Source organism: Cebus imitator, unplaced genomic scaffold (genome assembly GCF_001604975.1).
Source record: "Cebus imitator isolate Cc_AM_T3 unplaced genomic scaffold, Cebus_imitator-1.0 Scaffold58, whole genome shotgun sequence".
NCBI classification, from domain to species: domain Eukaryota; kingdom Metazoa; phylum Chordata; class Mammalia; order Primates; family Cebidae; genus Cebus; species Cebus imitator.
Window position 1 is genome coordinate 3162105 of NW_016107373.1, and position 24420 is coordinate 3186524.

Here is a 24420-nt window from a genome sequence, read left to right on the forward strand (position 1 = left end):
GACGTTTGGCCTGAGGCAGCATGGCAACTTGAGTGTCTGTCCCTCTGCAGGCAAGGGGAGGCGATGGGAGTGCTAGCCCAGGAGATGCCTGGTGGCTAGTCCTCCAGCATCACCAGTGTGCCCCTACACCCTGCTGCTCTCGGCCTGGGGGACTTGCTCACCTGGAAGACCTCGGGGCAGAGGCTGGAGGCAGCTCTGCTGGGAGACAGGACAGTGGTCGGTGGCAGAGGGGCTCTGCAGTGTCGGCCTGGGAAGGCCAGGCAGGAAGACACTTGGCTTTCCCTGTTCACCACAGGCTACCTGCAGCTTAGTCTCAGGGGAGAAGAGCTGGGGTTCCTCCCAGCTGGGAATGGACTGAGCCTTCAGGGGGCTTCAGGGCCTCAAGTGTGTGCATGTGAGAGAGGGTGCCTGTATGCATGTGCACATACACCAGGCTGCCATTTGTACTCACCCAGCCAGCCATGCTAGTTATTATTCATAAAATGGTGAAATATTTCTACGCCAGTTGAAAATCCCCCCCAGCCCAACCTCTCAGAGCCCCTGCACCTCCCGCCACTCCATATATGAGGATCCTAGTCCAGCTCGGGCCTGACTTCCATTCCCATTGGTCAATGGCCATGCCAGTCAGTGCCCCCCAAAGTCCAGCTTCCTGGACACATCCTAGGCACTGTATCTAACCTCCTATGGGAGCCCAGAGAGCAGCCCTCTGCCCAAGCCATGCTTCCTGCCTGCCCCAGGGAGCTGTGGGTGGGCACTGCCAAGGAGCATCCTTGTATCCTCCTGCACATGGTGCCCATGTGCCAGTCCTCTGGGCCTGGCAGGGCTTTTAGCAGAAGAGTCAGAAGCCCACAGAGAGCCCAGGGAGGGCAGCTGGAAGGCATGGAAGCCCCAGATGAGCTTGGGACAGACGGCTGGCTGCAGGGACCATTTCTGGTATTAGACATGGGTCTACGCTCCCTCCCTCCCAAAACCTCACAGGCTGGGGGTAAGTGGGGAGCTGAAACTGGGTGCTTCCCAGGAGGCCAAAATGAAGAGGTCAGCAGTCTCGGAGCTCACAGTGACCAAATTTCACAAAACCAAGGGCCAGGGCCTCACGAACCACACGCGCTGGGGCTGCCGTGGGAAATCTGGGAGGGCAGGAGGCAGTAGGGCTGGGAGTATGGTCTTTGAAGTCAGGTACGTGGATTCAAATCCTGGCTCCAGCCCCTTCCAGCTGTGAGCTCTGGGTAGGATGGATGTATCAGAGGAAGCTGCCCACCCCTTCGGTAACTGCTGAGTTTTCTCAGTTGTCTATTTTGGAGACAGTTTTGAGCCACCCCCAGCCTGCCAGGCCCCAGGTCACACAGGAAGATGGAGATGGAGCTGGATTCAGACTCAGGTCCCCTCGCTCCCAGTGAGAAAGCATTTAAGAAGACACCCCAACGGATGCTACTCTTTCTGAGGGTGGAAGCTATGGGGGGCCAGGGAGGTCAGGCCAGGTGGAACCATCGACACTTCCCGCCCCTCCCTGCGTCCCAGAAGGAGGCAACCAAGACCACAGAGGGACCCACAGCCGACCCCTGCTGACACCTCCTCAGCTGCAACATTTGCTGGGAGGTCAGCACGTGGCCTCGGACAGACATTACCCCAGGTCTGAGAATCTTCGGGAATCAACGCAGAAGGGTGCAAATAGGCAAATTCCTTGTTTCCATCCCAGATCTGCAGTGTCAGTCGTTGAGCCCTGGAATCTGCATTTTCACAAGTGCGTCCACTGGAGTGGGACGCCGGTAGGTCCCAGGCTGGAGAGAACCTTTGGGCTCCGCCGGGCTCCTAGGCTGAGGCTGCAGCGCCACCTGGTGGTCACTGCTGAAATATCACTCCTCCCGCTGTCCTGCCCGCCGGCCCCACTGCAGGGAGACAAGAATTCTCCTGCCCACCTGCTCCTCCAGAAATGAGAGGAGAAGGTGGGGCAAGTGCCCTCTGGACTTCATGGCGTTGGGCAAGTGGTATGCTGGGGCTCAGTTGTTACAGTCGTCTTTTTTATTTCTTTTAAGACGGAGTGTCACTCTGTTGACCAGGCTGGAGTGCTGTGGCACAATCTCGGCTCACTGCAACCTCCAACCCTCAGGTTCAAGCAATTCTCCTGCCTCAGCCTCCCAAGTAGCTGGGATTACAGGCATGCACCACCACGCCCAGCTAATTTTTGTATTTTTAGGAAAGATGGCATTTCACCATGTTGGCCAGGCTGGTCTCAAACTCCTGACCTCAAATGATCCGCCTGCCTTGGCCTCCCAAAGTCTCACATTTCATCTTAAAAAGTTCCCTGAATTCTCCATATCTTGCTCCATCACATTTCTTTAGTATGAAAATGTTTCCTTCCACAAACCTTTGCAAAAATGGGTGTTCCAGAAAGTGAGGCCAAGTTTACCCTGTGGCTTCCCTGCCCCCCATCACCAGCCCACTTTTGTGTACCTTCTGGGGAAACCCATACCCTAGTTTCAGAAGCAGGAAGTGAGAGGTACACTCTATACCTCTCTTAGTACCAAATCAAACTCCAGGCACCCCAGCATGCAGGTGGGCTCCTAAACTCCAGGCACCCCAGCATGCAGGTGGGCCCTTAAACTCCAGGCACCCCAGCATGTAGGTGGGCTCCTAAACTCCAGGCACCCCAACATGTAGGCGGGCCCTTAAACTCCGGGCACCCCAGCATGCAGGCAGGCCCTAAACTCCAGGCACCCCAGCATGCAGGCGGGCTCCTAAACTCCAGGCACCCCAGCATGCAGGCAGGCCCCGTAGAGCCTGGCCCATCACTGTCCTCAGGTTCCGACTGCAGAGGCGGTGAGATGCCCAGGTGGAAGCGCAGAGCAGCGAGGGCCCAGCAGTCCCCAGCAGACCCAGCCACTCTGTTCACACCCTCTGCCCTGGGTCCTCCCCTGCCCCAGGAAGCAGCAACCCTACCATTCCAGGCTACGTCGTTATAAATCCTCTTTAATAGTCTTAGAACCTTGAGTATGTTTTACAGAACGAGACACACAGAGCCCCCTCCCCACTCCCCTCTACAAGGCACAGCCTCTCCCACCCCCCCACCCCCCTCCCCAGGAACAGAGGACAGCTCACCAAGAAAGGCCAGCCCACCTTCTCCCAGGAGAAGCCATCCTCCTCCTCCCCACCCTTGGACAGCTCAGGACCCTGGAGAATACAGGGCCAGTTCTGTGTCATGTCCCCAAGGGCTCACCTGTCCCTAAGTAGCTCAGGGCCAAGCCAGATCCCCTTACCCAGGCAAAGCCCCTCCAGCCCAGCTCCCATAGGCCCTGTCCCCAGGGCATGGGACAGGCTGATCTGAGCTGTCTGGATGGGACTGAGTCAGGCCTGAGGAAGGGATACCACCCCTTAATAACAGGTAAAGCCCACCCTCTCCCACTGCCTTCAATACAATTGTGAAAAAACAAAGATACAAATGTCATTGTAGGAAATAAGTTGACCCACCCAGTAGGCATTCTCCTGGCAGCCCAGGGTGCCTCATCTAATGCCCACCTCCCCAATTTTTAATACATTTGCCCCTATACAATATACACACCCTGAGGGCAGGCAGAATACCAGCCCACCTGAACCAGGGATGCTGTGGGGAGCGTTTTTCTCTGAGTTGCTAAGAGAACCCTGCTGGGTGGTGAGCAGAGGAACCACAGAACAGCCAGGGCTCAAGGCTGGCAACGGAAAGGCCAGGAAAGCATGCCAGGCCCCAGAAAGCCCCCTGCTTTCTTCAGTCAAGGCTGGCAAGGGGGCCCTGGTAGTGAGGTGGGAGACAGGCCTGGAGGAGGAAGCCAGGGAGACCCTGGGAGCCCTGAGGTCGGGGGCCGGGCAGGGAGATGGGGACAGCAGCCGCCTCAGTACTTGGGGACCTTGCTGTAGTCTTCGGAATGGACGTGCCGGCACAGGCAGATGGACAGGAGCATCCCCAGGATCTGTGGGGAGAGGCGGACAGTCAGAGGGAGGCTGGGCTGTCCTGGCTGCAGATGCCCCAGCCTCCCCATCCAGGTTTAGATGGGGAGTAAGTGGATTCTCAACTTGAGCCTCACAACCACCCTGCGATGCAGGCAGCAGAGGGAGGCCCAGAGGGCTGCGGCGGCTCATCTGAGGTCACACAGCCAGACAGTGCTCAGGCCAGAGGGTCTCTGCAAACTGATGGGGTGCTGCTCCCCTCGGCCACCACCTCCCCGAGGACAGCAGCAGAACAGAGACAGCCCAGGAGGATCCGGGATGGGGGAGAGGGGGCTCAGACCTCAATGACGGCCACGGCCACGCATACGCCGAGGATGACACCCAGGTTCTCCTGCAGCCAGGCCTGCACCTTCTCCACGCAGCCCTGCAAGGCGAGAACACGGTCACGTCATCCTGCCCCGCACCATCCCACCCCATCACGCAGGTCCACCAAGAGCCCCCAGTCCCAGGCCGGAAGGCCCTGAAAGAGGGCTCTGCCTGTTCCTTGAATGAATACATTAACAAAGAAGTAGATGAAGGTACAAATGACAGGGGAATCAAGGGAAGGAACTAAACAGAGGAAGGAAGGGCTGAGCAGTAGCCCAGATGGCCCCCAATGCCCTCGGAGCCCAGCCCCCGATCCACAGCCCCTCCCCCCCCCAGCACACCTCCTGGTACACAGGCCAGTCTTCAGGGTGGTTGCCGCTCTGGGTCCTGTTGCCAGGGGCCTCGCAGAAGCCCTTCCTCACTAAGCGGCTGCTGTCCTCTCCCCCCTTGTCTTCGCAGGAACAGGGGTAGGTGACCTCAGGGCGATCCATGAGCTCAGCGTTGTCCGTCCAGTTGTAGAAGCTGACCCAGCCGCAGCACTTCACCTGGGCAAGGCAGGGGACAGACTGCTCATGCTCACTGCCCACCCCAGGCAGGCTGCCCTCCTGGCAGAGGCCTTCCCAGGACAGGAGCTCAGATGTGCCACTTCCAGGCCCCTAATTCCAGGCGAACCATCGTAAACTACAAGTACGGTAGAAACATCAAAACCAGGACCAGCAAAAATACAAAGCAGAGCAGGAAGGAGTTCAAGTGGAAAGATCACAGGTACGTAGGGCATAGGGAGAGCGGCCGGCAGACGGCCCACAGTGTGGGGTTTAAAGTCAGGCTACTGGGTTAAACGCCGGCCCTGCCACCCACCTGCCAGCTGACAACCTCCCTCAAGGGACTAGACTCCGGTTCCTCGTCTGTAAAATGGGGACAATTAATGTTCCTAACTCGCAGGGCTATCACCAGAACTAAATGCGATGAGGCAGCAGAGCGCCCAGCGCAGGTCTGGAGAGTGCAGTAAGCTTAGGCAAGGCCCTTCTACTTTAGTGCAGGAATTGAGATTTGCCTCTGAGCTTCCTGGTGAAAAGGAGAAAAAGTGAAAAGTGAAAAGTCAACTCTGCCTTTTTTTTTTTTTTTTTAAAGACAGAGTCGTGCTCTGTTGCCCAGGCTGGAGTGCAGTGGCGCGATCTCGGCTCACTGCGACCTCTGCCTCCTGGGTTCAAGCAATTCTCCTGCCTCAGCCTCCCGAGTAGCTGGGACTACACACGTGTGCCACCATGCCCGGCTAATTTTTTGTATTTTTAGTAGAAATGGGATTTCACCGTTTTAGCCAGGCTGGTCTTGAACTCCTGACCTCAAGCGATCTGGCAGCCTCAGCCTCCCAAAGTGCTGGGATTACAGATGTGAACCATCGCGCCCGGCGGGTCAATTCTGCCATTTTAAAGGAGAAAATGCTCTAGTTCTAGAGAAAGGAAAGCCTTTCTGGGCTCTGTGTGCTCCAGGAGCCTCTGCGCATTAATGCAACGCTGGAGTTCCCGGGAGGATTCAGTGGGACAGCGCAGTGCCCGGCAGGGATTACCTCCTGACTGCTTCCTTCCAATCCCTGGGTGTCACCCGACCAGCAGCCAGTGGCCAGCAGGGGGCGTGCCAGGCACATTCGTGAACGCTCAGCTCCAGGCAGCTCCTAATCCAGGTTTTTTGTTTTTTTTTTTTGAGAGACGGAGTTTCGCTCTTGTTACCCAGGCTGGAGTGCAATGGCGCGATCTCGGCTCACCGCAACCTCCGCCTCCTGGGTTCAGGCAATTCTCCTGCCTCAGCCTCCTGAGTAGCTAGGATTACAGGCATGCGCCACCATGCCCAGCTAATTTTTTGTAGTTTTAGTAGAGACGGGGTTTCGCCTTGTTGACCAGGATGGTCTTGATCTCTTGACCTCGTGATCCACCCGCCTCGGCCTCCCAAAGTGCTGGGATTACAGGCTTGAGCCACCGCGCCTGGCCCCTAATCCAGGTTTTATGGACATACATTCCAGCAGCCTGGCTGCCTCGTCTCGCGAAGAAAAGGCTGGCACCTCAGGTCTGCAGGGCTGGGGGAGCCCACAGGCCATCCTGCACCAGAGTGAAATGAGGCAGGTCTCCTTGGCCCACCTATGGCAGAGCCTCCTTCCAAGCAGCCCCCTGTCCTGATCCTGGCTGCGCCTGGTCCCCAGCAACACACGCCACCTCCACCTGTGTCTCCACAGATATGCAGGGTGACTTCACCACCACCACCAACATACCACATAGTACACGCCGCCTAAGTGCTGCAGGCTTTAACAAGGCATCTCACACGGCCTGGGCAGTAGCCCCATCGTATAGAAGAGGTGGCAGGCTCAGCAAAGGTCTCGCGGCAGTGGTAGCAGTTCAGGCCTGGGAGTCTCACTGCCACCAGCCCAGCAGCATGACAGCATCGGAATCATCTAGAACCAGCCAATGACTTTCCACGGTGGGATGCTCCCCACCTCCAAGGGACCCCAGTGTCCCTTGTCAGGTGGCACTGGTTCATGTCACTGGTGACACCCAGGCTTTGCTATCATTATCAAAGTCTCAGCAATTGTGGTCAAACTACATCTGCGACCAAAACACCTCCCTGCGCGCACTGAGCCTTCCGGCTGCCGCGGCCCCTACACCTGATCTCCTCCGTCAGGGCCAGAAAACATGGCTCTCCCCTTCCTCCACTTAGAAAATGGCCATGTTCATGTCTTCGAGGTGGAGTGTCCTGTCTGTAAACTCTCCTGGTGCCCCAGAGTCAAGCTTTCTTCTGCTGCCACTGCCCCTTACACCCCACAGCCCTCCCCTGAGGTGTCAACAGGCCCTAAGTGACCGCTGTGTCCTGAGCCCTCACAGGACTGTGGGACAGAGATGGCAGGTCCCAGCCAAGGGTGCACACAGCATCTGGAACCACAAGAAAGGAGAGCCAGGTGGCCATCATTTCACTATTGACACAGGCTGGGAACCTGGTCAGTCTATCTGTTGGTCAGTCGGTTGGTCCATCCATCCGTCCGTCCGTCCGTCCGTTCGTCCATCTCATTTTAATGGAGGTGTAATACACATGAGCTAATGGGCACACATTCAGCCTGGTGCATTTTTACATATGTGCACATCCTGGTGAAACCGGTATCAAGATTTGGCTGGAATACTCCTCTCACCCTAGAAGGCTCCCTCAGCACCTCCCCAGCCAGTGACTTTCCCAGAGGCAGCCTCCACGGGGACTTCTCAGCATCTCAGCCTTGGCACCCAGTTTCCTAACACCCAGGGTGGAGCTCCCAACGCTCCCCAATGTAGCTTGAGATAAGAGAGCTGACAGCTGCCCCTGGTTTCTCTGGCCACAAATGGAAGCATGCAGCTGTGAAGCTGCCTCTGAGTCTCTGGGCCCCCCCTGAGTGACTGGGGTGCCCTGACCCCATAGAAACACATTCCCCTACAAACTCACTGTCAGGCATGCACACTGTAGATGCCCCTCCCAGACACGCGGGTGCACAGAGCCCCAAATGCAGGAACGCCCAGGCCAGAGAGCCTCCCGCCGCCCCGCCCGTCTCACCTGAGCTTGCACGTAGTCCCAGGCGTCCTGCAGGCTGTCCTCACGACTGCTGTTGTAGTCTCGAATGAGCTTGGTCACAATGCCACCCATCTCCTGCTTCAGCTGCAGGGGGGAGGACAAAGGCCAGGGTCAGATTTCCTGAAACCCCTGCCCACCTGTGGTCAATTCAACTGCCTCCCCTATTCCCTTCAGCCAGCCTGGGACACGCTTATGGTTCCAACCACTTTCCTGGCGCTCCCAGTGCCAGCCACTCCTGCCCCACTGTCTCTTCTGTGCTTAGCAGTAGCCCAGCCCCTGAAAACACCAGTATTCCCAGGTCACTGCTGAAAACCCTCCGGGGGCCTCCCACCACCATGGCAGGTGGGACCGCCAGCGTCCCCACTACAACCCTATGCCACCTGTCTCTGCTCCCCAGACCTTGCTTTCTCTGTTCTGCTTCCTCTGCTTCAACTGTGCGGATTTCCCTACTGTCTCTGTGCCAGGCATGCTCCTGCCTCGGGGCCTTTGCACCTGCCGTTCCCACTGCCTGGAATGCTCTTCCCCCAGGCATTAACATGTCCCACCCTCTGCTTCCTTCAGGGCTCTGTTCCAATGTCACCTCCTCAGAAAGGCCTTCCCAGACCACTCTACAAAATATCAGCCCTTCCCCATCCCCTCTCCCCGCCCACCAATCAAGCACCCCTCCCCTGGCATCCCTTATCCCACGAGGGAAAGCATGCTGTATTTTTCTTTAGAGCTCTGATGTTACATGCTTGTTGGTTTTCAGGGCTTATGATCTCTCTCTGCTACCACATCAACTCCGTGGGGGTAGGGACCACATCTGGCACACTCACTTCAGGGTCCCCTGTGGCTAACACTAAGCCTAGCGCAGAATAGGTGTGTGGTGTGCGTGAGTGCTGAATGCACACCCACCTAACCACCACGCTCTGCCAGGCACCAGAGCCAAACCCATGCAGCTTCTTGGTGAAACCTTATTCCTCCCACAGGGAAGCTTCAAGGAGAAGGAGGGACAGGGAGGAGAGCCCAGCTCAGTTTCCTTCTTTCAAGGACCCGAGTGCAGCCTCTCCAAGCAGGGTCCCCAAGATGTCAGGGTAGACACCTAGAGGGGACCTTGAGACTGGGGGGCGTGGAAGTTCAGCATCAACTATGTGGTCAAAAGATCCTCCCTCTATGCAGGCCTGTAATCCCAGCTACTCAGGAGGCTGAGTCAGGAGACTCGCTTCAACATGGGAGGTGGAGGTTGCAGTGAACCAAGATCACACCACTGCATTCCAGCCTGGGCGACAGAGTGAGACTCCATCTGAAAAAACAAAACAGAAAAGATCCTCCCTCATCCCTTCCCAAGCCCTAGGCCAGCAGCACCAGCCAGCCAGAGTGTGAGTTCAGTTGCCTTTCTGGGACCTGGCTGCTTGCCCCAGAGCCCCACAAAATCTCACCATTTTTTTTTTTTTTTTTGAGACAGGGTCTACCTGTCACCCAGGCTGGAGTGCAGTGGCAGGATCTCCGCTCACTGCAACCTCTGCCTCCTGGGGTTAAGCGATCCTCCCACTTCAGCCTCCCATGTAGCTGGGGCTACAGGTGCGTGTCACCACGCCCAGCTAATTTTTGTATTTTTAGTAGAGACAGGGTCTCACCATGTTGCCCTGGCTGGTCTTGAACTCCTGATCTCAAGTGATGCGCCTGGTTCAGCCTCCCAACGTGCTGGGATTACAGGCCTGAGGCACATGGACCCTGGCCCAAATCTACATCTTACGTATGCTGTTTCCTACCCTGCTCAGGAATTCAGGGTCCCTCTTTGTGGTGGAGAGCAGCACCTGCTCTCAGCTAACCCCACAGAGAAAACACTAATTTACAAAGCAGGGAGAGGGGGGTTTCCAAATAAGTCAGCTGGGCAAAGGGAGGAAAACCCAGAGCCAGCTAAGGGCAGGACCTCCCTCGGTCATAAGCGGGTCAGGGTGGGAGGGGTCCTCTGAGAGCCAGCCCCTGCCTAGCTCACTTGGACCTTGCCCAGAGGCCTTCTGGGGCACATGGATGGGTGGGCTGGTCACGGCAGTGGGGAGCCCCAGGGCGAGGTCTCCTAGAGGGCAGGGATGCCAAGGAGAAGACCAAATACCTTCCCACCTCAGGTCCTGAGGAGGAGGAGTTGGGAGAAATGGGCCAAGTACTTCCAGATGTGGTTTCAGAGCCTGACTCCCAGGGAACCCTGTGGGTTGGGCTTCCTACAGCTCCCCACGGGCAGTTCTAGAACGAGCAATGTGCTCAGAGGACCCATATCCTGCAGCCCTGGCTCCTCACCCAACTCCCTTGGTTAAATGACAGCTGGGAAACCAGCCTCCATGATGCTCCCTGCCCTCCTCTCAATAAAGCTCTCAGCATGATACTTAAAAGAAAAAACCCATATGCAGGGTTCTGCAATTTACAAAGCTTTCCTGTCGGTAATTAATCACAACACTAACAGTGGTGTTTGTCAAATGTCTGTTGTGTACTGGGTGCTGTGGTAAGCATTATAAATGTATTATCTCAATTGAATCCTCACAGCGGACCTATGGGCTAGGTATTCACCCCATTCCCTCATCATAGAGATGCAGAAAACAGGTCCAGAGAAGTTAATTAACTTGCCCAAGGTCACACAGGCTACATGTGGAAGAACTGAGGTTTGTATCCAGGTTTGGCTGATTTCAGAACCCAGGCTTTTAACCTATTAAGCTTTATTGGCATTTAAACCACATGGCCATACCCAGTTTTAACCAGGGCTGGAAAAGCTAAGTGGTCTGCCTGAGTCACGTAGCTGGGGCTGCCTGCCGGCAGATCTGAGGTCTCTCTGTCCTGACGTCTTGGCTGCACCTCTCAACTCCAGTGGGTGGCTGATCGCTGTGGTGTGGAAAGGAGGGGTTCCTCAGAAGCATCTGTGCGGAAAGCCATGCCTCCCACATCCTTCCCCACCCGCCCAGCTTCCTCACGACATGTGCCGAGGTTCTGTTTAGACCTCAGTGCGGCTGTCACAGCAGCCTGGACTTCCCTGTTTCTCTCCCAGGTCCCCTGAAATGAGAAGGTGATGGAGGCCGGGTGGTTTCCACCTAGATGGGTGGTTTCCATGGAAACATCACAACACCTTTCAGTCCAGAATGTGGTTGAAGGACACAGCTGGGCCACGGGGACCATGGCTGCAGGGGCTGGTTCAGCTTGGAGCTGATGCCCGGGGACCCCAGTGGAGGCCTGTGCTGGGAGTGCAGGGAGGTCACCCTGGTAACCAGGTAGTATTGAGACAGAGCCAGACGCAGCAGGAGCAGACATTCATTATCTCCCTCCATCCCACCAGGGGTCACTTCATTGCTTCTGTCTGCCCTGTAGAAACCCAGTGTCTTCTTGAAGAAGTTCTGCTCCTTGGGGAAAACCACTTCTATGTCTCCATGGAGCTGGGGAGGCCCCACCAGCCTTTTGCCCAGGCCGGAGTACAGCGTCATGATCTCAGCTCACTGCAGCCTCCACATTCCTCAGGTGATCCTCCTGCCTTGGCCTCCCGAGTACCGTGATACGATTAAAGTTGTGCTCAAATGACTTTTGCCCACTTGTATTAGTTCACATCCTCCTCTTCTCCTGGCTACCCAAGCCCTAGCTCGGACCACAGGAACAAAGCAAATCCCTCTCTCGAAGGGCACATGTCATCCAGCTACTTGAGACCAGACTACATCTTCAGAGTAACTTTCCAGGCTCCTGTGCCCAGCCCTGGGGGTGCTGTGCAGACCTCTCGCCATGCTCTTTAAGGTGTCAAATCGCCCCTAATAATGAGGTACAAGTGCACGAATCAGACCCACATCTTCCTGTCCTCTCCAGGTTTCCCACAGGAGATGCTGCCAAACGCTTCACTAGAATCCAGATATACCAGCTCGGAGGCTTCGTCCCTGAAGGCCCGTGGCCGTAAAGGGGGTGGCCAGGGCATTTAGCCTGTGACCACCTGCACCTGTCCTGCAAGCCTGGCTGCAAACCACATTAACTAGCTACCCCAGAATTCAGAGCCCGTGACTGGCACGTGATTAAGAGACTCTGGACCATGTCTCTCCATAATCCTTTTCCAGAGGGGCAGCCTGGACTCTCTCATTCTCTCAACAGGGAAGAGAAAGGTCTTCTCCCTATCCCAGGCTCTAGCTGCCCTTCCTCCCCATACCCCTCACAAGAGAACCCCAAGCCAGAGAATCAGGAAGTGCTAATCCAGCAGGCAGACAGCTCACAGAGAGCCACACTGTCCCTAAGTAACAAGGAACCCGTCTCACCACCTGTGTGTTGCACATGAGGGTATGTGCCACCAGTGATTTGGGCTTTCGGGGTGAGAGGGAGGACAACAAGAAGGAAATCACAGTTCCACTGAACAACATCTCTGGGGAGCTATCTGGCCAGGCACTGTCACTGTCACGGCCCCCACCTCTGGCTCCCAGCCAAGCCAAGTGAGCCCCTTCCGTGCCAGTGTCTTCCGCTTGAGTCTGATTGTTCTCAGAGCCTCAGGGGCCTGGCTAGCACAGGTACAGCAGGCCAAGGGCACCCAGCTCAGCACCCACGCACCACAGGAAAGGGCAACCTGCCTTCGCTTCCTTCTCACCCCCCCCACCCCCACTGTCTAGAGAGAACAAGTCAGAATCCTTGACTGCCTGCGCTGGGCATGGCCCAAGAGCTCGCCTGTGGATCAGAGGGTCAGAGGGGCTGGGTAACTTATCCGAAGCCACACAGCAATCAGCGGCAGAGCCCACACTAAGACACAGGACCCCTGAATCCCAGAGCTGGGCTCTGCCCACCAAACAGGGGCTGGATAAACAAGCAAATGAGGAAACAGCTGGAGGGATCTTGGGCCATGCCCAAATGCCGGTTCCCACGGCCCTTGCTCTGGTGACGCTGAGGGCAGCAGGAATAGCTGCCATCTACTGAGCCCTTACCAGGCCCTCATGAAGTGAATAACGGGGGCAATAGTAATAAGCACTGGTAATGATGCCAGCAACATCGCCTTGGGCTGGGTGCCGCACGATGCCCTTGCCCTACGCCAGTGCTCTTCCTCCAAAGCCCCTGCGGGCTCTGGCAGACAGGACCAGATTGCAGAAAGGGCCTGGAGGGGATAGGTCACACCCCCCAGCGGGGCCGGGGCAGCAGCCTGCAATCACTCCTGTCCCTATTTCCCCAGCGACACTCCTATGGGGTAGCCTTGCTTCCCCAGGTTCAATTTTGCCACCAAATGAGTTGCAAATGCTACTTTTGGTTTCTGAATTGTTCTTTGGATTTCTGAATTGCAGAGAAGGGACGGGGGTCTGCATTATTACTAGTTTGATAAATGAGGCAACAGAGCACAGGGAGGCTGAGCAGCACGCTCAGGATGTCAAAGCAGTGGTTCCACAGCCGAGGCCCATGGCCACCACTCTGCATTTTTATAAAAGTGCCACAGCCATGGTGGTGCGTGCCTGTCATCCCAGCTACTCAGGAGGCTGAGGCAGGAGAATTGCCTGAACCCAGGAGGCGGAGGTTGCGGTGAGCCGAGATCGCGCCATTGCACTCCAGCCTGGGTAACAAGAGCGAAACTCTGTCCCAAAAAAAAAAAAAAAAAAAAAGTGCCACAGCCTGTGTTCACTTCAACGTGGGTGGCAGGGCAGGGAGAAGCAGGTTTATTCTCAGTTTATAGAAGCAGAATCCAAGGCTCCACAGGTCACATGCCATGCCAAGGTCCCCAACTTCCGCATCGCTGCTCTGAGAACAGTGGCTGCAGGTGGCAGGGGAAGGAAGGACAGAGGAGCTGCCTGCAGACCACAGCAGATCACTCCCACCCACCTGCCTGGGATCCCTATCTCCTTTCAAAAGGCCTTCCTTCCTTATGCTCAAACAAGCCCCCCCCCCCGCCTCCCCACCCCCCGCCAAGCCCTGTCTGCCAGAATAAACACCATCAAGAGTGTGTTTAGTCTTCCACTGAGATTTATAACGCGTTGGGAAAGAAAAAAATAAATCATTCATTCCAACTCGGGCGATACAGTGGCACCAGAACCTCCTTGTAAAGCCAGAAAATTTCCCCCTGCCTTCCAGAAAAAGTGGTGGTGGGCTAAGGGTGGGACTAGAGGGTGTGGGCTCTCGAGGGAGAAATGGGGCTGGGGGTGCAAGCACAGAGCCTGGCAGGGGTCAGGAAACCCACATCTCCAAACAAGTCCAGTGCTGGGGCTGATAGGACAGCTCTGAGGCTAAGCTCGTCATCGTCAGCCAAGCAGAGTTAACCAGCCCTCGGGAGGGCAGCGTGGTGCACAGGGAGGCATGGGCCTTGGGGTCCGAGGGATCAGGATGGAAATCCCCACTCTGATGCATCCAAGCTGTGTGTGTCAGTGGCCGAAAGTCACTTTGCTTTCCTGGGCCTCGGTTTCTTCAAATGGAAAATGTTTGTAAATTTCACACATGTATTTCAGCTCGAATTTCTAGCTTAGCTCCTGATGTGGTTGGTGCCCACTCGGTGGGTGCTATCTTTATTACTGTGAGATGGTGAATCATTTGGGGTGAGAGGGTAGACTGCCCGAGACCCCTGCAGAGGCGTCCAGCTTCTGAGTCATAGGAATCAGCTCACTGGGGCCTGCTTCTAATCCACCCTGATTATATCACTAACAGTGTCCTAAAGAAGCTCCAGTCTCATAAGGCAGAAACGAAGACCTGGCCCCACATCCAGTTTTCTGGGAAAGGAATTTCCCTCCCTTAACTGCTGGCTTCCAGTCTCATAGCCAAACAAGCTGCTTTTCATCTACAAAATCCACTATTTTCCACTTTCGCTTTGACCGCCAGGAAGCTCGGTGCCCAAGTTAGCCCTTAGCTACTAAGAGTATCTTGTCCTCTGGTTTCGGGAAGAACTGCCTTCCTCTCTCTTGATGTAGGTTCTGCTCTCATTTTGACTTTAGCTACCCTGAGCGTATGCTGGGAGCCACATCAAATTCTCCCGGGAAACAAGAATAAATAATTTTTATTTATTTTATAAATAAAGTAAATATGACTTATTTGCTTAAATAAATAAATAAAACAGATTCAGGCAGGAACTGCCACAGGGAAAATTTCATAGGCATGAGCTCAGAAGGCAGGCTACCTGGGTTCCGGTCCTGGCCCTGCCACTTTACTAGCTGTGTGAACTTGGACAAGCTGCTTGACCTCTCTGTGCTCCAGCTTCCTCATCTGAAGATGGGGGTTATTAATGCCCACGATCTCACAGGATTGTTGTGAGGAATAATTAATGCAGTTTGTGTGAAGCGCTGAGCTCCAGGCTTGTTCTAAGTTCTTCTAAGTGTTAGTTGTCGAGCTCAGTTCCCTTCCAAGAGGGATGTTGGGCAACTTGACCTCCCAGTGGTAACGTGCAGGAGCCCGCCTGGCTGCCGGCTCTGCCACCCTCACTGTGGGACAAGAACTGGTGGCACTGGAAGCAGGGACGCCAGGGTCTGCTAGGCCACAGGCCACATGCAGCAGGGTCTAGGGACGTGCGAACTCAGGACTCGGAGTCAGGGCGCCTAGGCTGCCTGTACTTTTTCATCTGCAGGATGGTGATTCTCCCGCTACCTTGAGAGGGCCTCGTGAGGATCAGCGAGAGCAGTGTAATGTGGCTGACACTGTCCTTGGGATATGCTGTGCATGGACTCCAGGGCAGGGGTGGTGGGGTCAGGGTCACGGCTATCAATGTGGTTACTGCTCTTCATCTCGGGGCATCTGCTTCTCCATCTGTCAACATAAAACCCTGCAGAGCCATTGTGAGGACAAGATGATGTATGGAAAGCTTCTAGAAGATACCATGTGCACACAGTAGGTGCTTCATATTTAATACGTGGATAATTGTGACTCACACCTGCTCACCCAATGGCCATTCTTGGCTCCTTGTGGCTCTGTCTTGGGAATCTGACGGTTGGATACTCACATTCTCAGCCTCCTTTGCAATGAGGGGTGGCTTTGTAACTCAGTCTGGGGAAGTCTGTTGGATGCTTTTGTTTTTCTTTTTTTTGAGATGGGGTCTCACTCTGTTGCCCAGGCTCTGTTGCATGGCTTACTGTAGCCTCAACCTCCCGGCCTCAAGTGATCCTCCTGCCTCAGCCTACTGAGTAGCTGGGAACACAGGTGTACACCACCATGCCCAGCATTTTAAAAAATTTTCTGTAGAAATGGGTCTCATCATGTTGCCCAGACTGGTCTCAAAGTAATTCCCCCAAGTCTGCCTCCCTAAGCATTGGTTACAGGTGTGAGCCACCTCACCCAGTCAGGGCTTGCTTTTCTGATAAAAGGGATGGCCATGGCTGGCACTGCACATTTCCCCATCTTCCGGCCACAGCAACACAGACGCTGTGCCTGGTGCTATGGCAGCCACCTTGGAACCATGAGGTAAATCGTATGATGCAGGAAAGCCATCCCAGCAAGGATGCTGAACAGCCAGAACCAGGGCCGCCGAGCTTCCAAACCAGACTTCCGGTTATGTCAACCGCAGATGCCCTTCAAGTCTAAGTCTGATTTTCTATTTCTGAAAGCTGAACATCTCCCTTCCGACGCCTCATTTGTGGGTGAGTGGCACAATAATTGCTAAAATATCTTAATAACAAGCATGACATTTGTTGAGTACTTATGGTGCTCTGTGCTATGTGTTTTACTCAGATAATCTCGAATAATCTTTGCAACCACTCCGAGCATTCCGTTTTCTTATTGTCCCCATTTCACAGACGGTGGAGCAGACACATAGAGGCAAGCCGCTTGCCCAAGGCCACACAGCTAGAAAGCAGTGGGTCAGGCTGAGATCCAGGCCCAGCAGCAACTGCCCACACCTGCCACCTTCTCCTCTAACGCTCCCCCATTTGATCAAATGGAATAGCGTCCAGGAGGCTGTCCCTGACACCTACTGGGTCTGTCTATGACAACTGGGGGGCTTTTGTCCATCCCCCACACTCAACGTCAATCCCCCACATGGCCAGTCCAGCCCAGTGAGGGGGCAGGGAGGGAGAAAGGGCTTACCTTGCCCACGTTGAAGTAGAAGAGGGCCCCCGCCGTCACCTGGGCAATGAGGATCAGGAGAAGCAAGGCGAAGTACTGAGGACACAAAGCAGGCATAAAGTCAGCCGCGGATTCCCTACCTGGTGTAGCCAGCGCACACGCCGCGGGAGATGCTCTCCACCTGGAGTTATGGCCAGCACAGTGCTCAGGCTGCGCTTGGCTGGATGAAAGGGAACGGGCAGGCAGCTGCGGAGGGACCCGTACTCACCAGCCCCAGCAGGCAGCGGACCTCGTTGACGGCACCAATGCAACCCAGGAAGCCCATGAGCATGGTGACCGCCCCCACGCCGATGAAGATGTAGGCGCCCATCTTGAGCGAGCTGGAGGAGGTTTCTAGGGGGAGGAGAGGCGTACTTACTCATAAGTACAACATCAGTGGGTCCAGCGGGTACAAACACCCAGCCTAACTGCCCAGGTCTGCTTCCCAATCCCCTCCTTGGAGCCCGGGTGTTGGGGTCAGCTGCGTTCCCCTGCTGGCTTTTCACTGTCCAAGAGGGAACCAGCTCACTCCCTTGGAAGCTGCCATCCCCAGATGCGTCCCTCCCCCATGTCAAATTGCAATCTGTACCCTTATCGAGCCCAACTCCCTTCTCAGCTTCATTTTTTTCTTTGTAACACTACTCAGGATTGAAGAGACATTTAACTCCTGATCCAAACAGATCCCTCCTGCTCATTGTCTGCTCTACCCCTCCACCGAGAACCAGAGCTGCATGACAGCAGAAGCTTCACTTTATTCCCAGGGAACCCCCGGCCCGAACAGCGCCTCTCTCAGTGAGGTGCTGCACACAGTGAGTATCTGCGGAACTGACAGACGAGGGGCTGGCTGGTTCTGCAGGGACGTTAAGATTCCAGGTTGATTTTTAACCCGCCTTTCTTTTTGTCCATATAACAACAAACAGCAGCCTTTCTTGTTCACTCACTGTGCCTCGGGGCTTTCCACACACCATCTCCAACTCTGACATCACCCTGCCTGGCAGGCACTAGCATGGCCATTTCACAGATGAGAAAACTGAGGTTCAGAAAGGCGCACAGGCAAGGGCCTGAGTTGGGATTTGGAAATATGCAACCCTCCAACGCCACACTCTTTTCACTGATGCATGGGGACATGTATTGTGACAGGTGTGATGCATGTTCACTCAGCCAACAATTATTTACTAGGTGCCTACTTCATGCCAGGCACTGTGCCACCTGCTGGGGATGCAGAAGGGAGACTGATGAGGTCTGACATTTGGTGATGGGGGTGGAGGCAAAAAGCCCACAACACAGGTTTTCTGGTTGTGTTAGGGGCCATGCAGGTACCAAAGCTGGCTAAGTGCAGAGGCATGCTGGGCAGGGAGAGGGTCGGGATGGGTTAAGGAAGGCCAGCCTGAGCTGGGGACATGTGAGCCGAGACGTGAATGGAGAAGTCAGCCAAGGGAAAATCTGCAGGAAAAGCATTCCAGGCAGTGGGCACAGCAGGTGCAAAGGCCTGAGGAAGGAATAAGCTTGGCGCATTATTATTATTATTTTTTTTTTGAGACGGAGTCTTGCTCTGTTGCCAGGCTGGACTGCAGTGGCGTGATCTCAGCTCACTGCAACCTCCATCTCCTGAGTTCAAGCAATTCCCCTGCCTCAGCCTCCTGAGTAGCTGGGACTACAGGTACATGCCACCATGCCTGGCTAACTTTTTTGTATTTTAGTAGAGAGGGGGTTTCGCCATGGCCAGGATGGTTTCAATCTCCTGAACTCGTGATCTGCCCATCTCGGCCTCCCAAAGCGCTGGTATTACAGGTGTTAGCCAAGGCCAACCTTGGTGTATCTGAAGATCAGAAAGCAAAATTATGGACCAGTGAGAGCGAGAGAGGAGCCTGGGAGGGGATGACGCTTAGGAGGCGCAGGGAGGGCCTGATGGCTAAGACCCTCTTTAGAGCCACCTGTGGACAGGCCCACCCCGGGAGGTGGAGGTCAGGAGTCGCACCGCGGCACTTGGCCAGCATTTCCTAAGATACCCAACTCATCATACAGGGTAAAGCGCATGTCATCTCTAGCTCACCAGCATGGCTACGCTGTACCCCCAGGGCATGGGATATACCTGGAGGGCCGGGGTGTAGGTGGCTCCCACCACAGCCCCAGGCACTCTGGAAGGCTGGGCATGGTCTCCAGAAGGGTGGAGAGCACTGTGGATCAGAGGAGGCTCTTAGAGATGCAGATGCCTGCATCTGTTACAACCCGACCAAGACACTCCCAGCAGAAGGCCAAGGATCTGCATTTTTAACCTGCTCCCCTAAGGACTGAGGCACAGCCAGGGCCAACCCCTGACCATCAGAAGAAAGAATATAGGTCTGAGGCTGGCCATGACTCCCTGGGGACCCCAGAGAGGCCTCCTTAAAGGAACATTCGTTCCTTTAAGTAATAACTACCAAGCTGGATGGTAGGAGGGAGACTGTGGGATTCAGTTCCACTTCCTGGTCACAGACAGAATGTTCTGGAGCTCAGGAAGAGCCCTGGCCAATCCACCCTACTCCCAGGCTCCCTCCACCCAGTTCCTCACAGGAGTCCCCCGGCTTCCTGAGGGTGAGCGTAGGGACCTTCTGGCACCGAGCCCCAGCCATCGGCGTGGGCAGGGAGAGGCTGTCAATACCACTCTTCCTAAATTTCCTGGGTTTGACTTCCAACAATTCCTCCCAGTGACTACTCCCAGAAAAAAGAAACTGGCATTGCCCCGACCGCCGCTCTGTGCCAGCCCTGAACAAGGCCCTTTATCCAAAGCATCCTGCTTAATTTCAGCAACGGCCCTCTACGGCTGTGCTCACATCCTGATATGTCTGCAAGGACCCTGTGGTTCGGAGAGGCTGGCAGGCTGCAAGGCGCCTGGCAGGCAAGGCCCGGGGCTGAGACCCCAACTCAGATCCTTCCCCTAGGAGATCAGAACTGTGAGGTCTCCGCATCTCAGAATATTTCACTGACACCACTTCTTGTCCTCACCCAGGATCCCAGGCCTACCCCAAATCTGAGCAACCTGATGTAGGAAGCAGGCGAGGGTATGTTCTGGGGTAGGCCATCCACAGTGCACGGCACACACAAAAAAAACTATTCTTAAGTCTTCCTGGGCCTAGAAGGGACCAGGAATGTAGAAAGAAAGTGACCCAAACAGAAACGAGGAATCACGAGAAGCAGATTCTAATCCCAGCTCTGTTGCAATACACTCTGGCCTTGTGCAAGCCATTTTCTATTTCCTTCTCTGTAAAATGGGTCTAAACCTGCTTCTTGAAGATGGCAAAGGGATTAAATTGTATCATAAAATTTAGTTAACAATCACTTATGTGGGGTTTTTCACCAGGGGCTGTCCTAAACTCTTTTCACATAAAAATGAGAGGCTCATTTCTTTTCTCACAATAACCACAGAAAGTGCATTCTATTACGATCCTCATTTTATAGATGAGGAGGCACAGAAAGGTGAAGCAATGTGCTGAGGGTCACACAGCTAGTGGACAGCACAGCTGTGAATCGAACCCCAGCAGTCAGGCTCCAGCCTGCTCTTCGCTGCAGAGTGCTTCCTCTTACTAAGGTGCTAACCAGTGGCACGTGACTGCAAAGCCATGTGGTGGTCCAGGAGTTCAAGGCACAGGCCTAGAAGCTAGGCCACCTGGTCTACAGCCAGCTCCCCTACCTGCTCGCTGTGTGCCCTTGAACAAGTTACTGTACCTCTCTGTGCTTCAGTTTCCTCCTCTGTAAAATGATAGGAATGCCCAGCCCATGGACTAAGAGCAGGGATTCAACTCGGTAGGGAAAGAGCTGTCCCTAGTTCTGCCCCTCACGTGCTCCGTGACTCTCAGCAAGTCATTTCTCCCCACCTCCGGCCTCAGTTTACACAAGTACCTAGTGACAGGCTAGAGGATCGGTGTTTCTGAACCCTGGCTGCCTGGGGAATCTACCGGGGGAAACTTTTTAGAAAACACCAGTTCTCAGGCTCCCACCTACACCAACAAAGTCAGGTCCCTCAGGGCGGGTGGGGCTCAGGTCGAAGCATCTGGAAAATGCACCCCCATATGGTAGGTCTTTAAGGTCAGGTCAGCTTGAGATTCTCAGACCTGTGTTAACAGGGAGGCCAGAGCTGCAGCAGGAAGTGCTCCCCATGCAGTGGGCTCACCCCCACTGCACCGTCCTGGGGCAGGGCGCAGAGGGCAGAAATGTGGGTGAGCGGGCTGGGCCTCTAGACTTTGCCCTGGGGTGCAGTGCCTGCTGGGTTGGGCTGTGACTCAGGAAGTGGAGAGCTGGGCCTAATGGGGCCCAGCAGGGTGTGTCACAGGTCGAGAGAGTGTGCAGAGCATGGGCCGCCCACCCTCCCTAACCCCAGAATGGAGGGTGAAAGGGGTGAGACCCATAGCTCCAGGTGCATCAGATGTGGCTACAGTGTGGAGCATCCTCGCCTTCCAGCTCCTAGAGGGGAGGCCTAGTCCCTGGGGTCAGGGGGACAGATGTGGCCCCTCCATCGTCACAACCTAGCCAGGTTCCGCTTTATGTAAATCAAGCAGCTGCCATGGGCCACATTCCAAACCAGCTGCCTCGGGCAGCTGCTGGGAGAAGGGAGCCAGGGCCACACTCAGCGAGGGGAGTGGCATGGCTGTGCCCTGGGGGCCTCCACTGTGCCTCCCTCCCACCACAGGGAGCACCCCAGAGGTCAGTGTGGCAGGCCCTAAGGGCTTCCTGGAGGAGGCTGAGTAGGGCGAAAGGGCTCTTCTCTCTGTAGAAATGCCTTGGGCTCCTTTCCTTCTGCCTCTAAAGGAGAGAGAAGGGGTTTCCACACTGTGGCTCACCCTGCCATGTGCTGCATTTAGGACCAAAGCCCCTGGAGTCTGAGGCCTATACCTCCCATTTAGAAGCTGTGTGAACTTCAGCAATGACAGCCTCTCTGAGTAGTATCTGCCTCACAGGGCTGTGGTGGGATTAAGAGTTTATCAGACTAGGCGTGGTGGCTCATGCCTGTAATCTCAGCACTTTGGGAGGTTGAGGTGGGCAGATCACCTGAGGTCGGGAGTTCGAGAGCAGCCTGACCAACATGGTGAAATCCCGTCTCTACTAAAAATACAAAAGTAGCCGGGTGTGGTGGTGCACGCCAGTAATCCCAGCTACTTGGGAGGCTGATGCAGAACTGCTTGAACCCTGGAAGCGGAGGTTGAGGTGAGCCAAGATGGTGCCATTGCACTCCAGCCTGGGCAACAAGAGAGAAACTCTGTATCAAAAAAATTTTTAAAAAAAGCAGTTTATTGGTGCAAACCGCTGGGCACATGACAAGCATGATACCTGGTAGCTGTGCCTGGAACCTTTCTGTCTGTGCACACCCTGACCCACTCAGCTGCTGCCGGGCTCACAGTGAAGGACCACTCAGAGTGGCTGCTTCACCAGCCTCTGACAATCTATCTTTCCTACATCTCTGTGAAATGGGAGGGACTGCTGCCCACATTCTGCTGAGCGGGCAAGTGAAGGGACAGAGAATATAAGAGGCTTTCCCAAGGTCAGGGCTGAGGGAAGGGGCCAGGAAGGGAAAACAAGCCTCCCTCATCTCCCAGTGTTCCCCAGACAACGGCAGCTTTGTTCGGGGAAGAAGAGAAAATTCCTTTTGGAAACCCCTGCAGAGGGAGCCATGGGCAGTGGTCGGCAGTGGGACCTGGCCGCATCCCTGAGGTCAGCTGGAAAAGCAACAGGCATTGAAGCCGAGGCACTCGTGGGAGCAGCTGTGCCTGTCTCGAGGGGGCCGGGCTCTGGGGAAGCCGAGGGGTCCTTACGCAGGACAGAGATGAAACTGGTCTTGTCGGCCAGGATCCACACCCCGAAGCCCAGGATCACTGCACCTAGGATCTGGAAGGAGAAAGGGACAGTTAATGGGGAGCCAAGAGCAGATGAGAGCCCTCCCCCTGCCAGCTGTCCCTGCAACCCAAGTCAGGGTGGGGTGGGCAGGGCAGGGGGCCACAGAGGGCATCAGCTCCACCCTTCTCCAGCCCAGGGATTTCCAGACGGCCTCAGGGATGTCCCACAGCCCAGCAAGCCAGACAGCAGGACCCTGGGCAGGGAGTCCCTCTGGCCCCCCGGCTCGCCCCTCTGCCACGTGTGACTCAACCGAGCTTCCTGGTGCAGTCTCCTGCCAGGGGCATCCTTCCTGCTGCATCTCCCAGCCTTTTCTCAGCTCATCCCCTCCACCCACCCAGCTGAGGGCCCAGGAGCTTCCCAAACAAGACAGGCTCTGAGGAAGGCCCTCCGTGGACTTGAACATCAAAGTCCAACTCATCCCCAGGTCTAAGCAACGGGGCCACCTGCCACAGGAGCCTTCCCTGACCCCCTCAGGCAGATTTAGGTACCCCCATTCTGTGGCAACCATTTAACAGTCATTCCCACTGGGTCTAACTGCTGTGATGGTTTCTCTGGCTGGGCTGTGAGCCCCCTGAGGGCAGGGCTGGTTGGAGGCGGCTCTGCATCCCCAGCAGCTCTATAACACTGCGTGCTAAGTGGTTGGGGGAATGAATGAGCTCCTGAACCAAACTGCAAATGCAGGATTTGAAAGGAAAATGAAGGTTGGGCGTGGTGGCTCACGCCTGTAATCCCAGCACTTTGGGAGGCCCAGGTAGGCAGATCACTTGAGCCCAGGAGTTTGAGACCAGCCTGGCCAACACAGTGAGACCTCGACTCTACAAAAAATTTTTAAAATTAGCCAATGTGGTGGTGCATGCCTGTAGTCCCACCTACTGGGGAAGCTGAGGAGAGAGGATCACTTGACCCCAGGGAAGTCAAGGCTGCAGTGAACTGTTTATGAGACTGCGCTCCAGCCTGAGTGACAGGGCAAGACCCCTGTCCTTATCCCACCGGAAAGAAAAATAAAATGAATGAGGGGTTACAAATAAGGACCCCAAGCCCAGGGATTCCCTGCTTCTCTCCCATCTACCAGGGCTGAGCTCATCTCCCCAGGTGGTGTCCCAGATCCCCCATCCCACAAAGCTGGCTAAGGCTGGGGAAGTGCTGTCATCTGGGTAAAGACGCAGGTTCCCTTTGGAGGTGGGGGTGGCCCTGCGTCAGCCCACAAGGCTGGCCATTACCTGGGGTCTGGATTCGGGCCCACCTGGTGGATGGCCCATCTTGAAACTCCCACCTGTATCACCAGCCCCAGATTCCCACCTCAGCCATCATCCCATAATCTCAGGTCTGAGGTCAGCAGCTGCCAAAGAGACCTGAGCCTGGGGCTGGCCTGGGCCCAAGGTCTCCATCAGCCTCATTCTATCATTATCAAAGATAAGAGCCCTGACTGGCCCAAGGCAGGAGGCACCTTGCCTCAGGGGTAACACAGGAGGGAGCACTAAAAACTCAGGAATCAAGATAAATAATATTTTGCAGCAATATTTTTAAAAGAAAATTAATGGCCGGGTGCAGTGGCTCACGCCTGTAATCCCAACGCTTTGGGAGGCCAAGGTGGGTGGATCACCTGAGGTCGGGAGTTCAAGACCAGCCTGGCCAACATGGTGAAACCCTGTCTCTACTAAAAATACAAAAAATTAGCTGGGTGTGGTGGTGGGTGCCTATAAT

General features: G+C 55.3%; 1 protein-coding gene across 3 annotated transcripts in view; it reads right to left on the reverse strand.

The window, feature by feature from the left end:
- Positions 1-2951: 2951 nt before the first annotated feature.
- Positions 2952-24420, reverse strand: part of CD82 (CD82 molecule) — a 54545-nt gene continuing 33076 nt past the window's right edge. For all 3 annotated transcript variants that reach the window (XM_017529394.2, XM_017529395.1, XM_037738876.1), the window contains 7 exons: positions 22635-22707; positions 17078-17202; positions 16831-16905; positions 7849-7950; positions 4626-4829; positions 4259-4342; positions 2952-3941 (listed from right to left, as the gene is read on the reverse strand). In XM_017529394.2, coding sequence (XP_017384883.1) covers positions 3864-3941; positions 4259-4342; positions 4626-4829; positions 7849-7950; positions 16831-16905; positions 17078-17202; positions 22635-22707 — 741 coding nt within the window. In that variant the 3' untranslated portion in view covers positions 2952-3863. The remainder of the gene's footprint in view (positions 3942-4258; positions 4343-4625; positions 4830-7848; positions 7951-16830; positions 16906-17077; positions 17203-22634; positions 22708-24420) is intronic.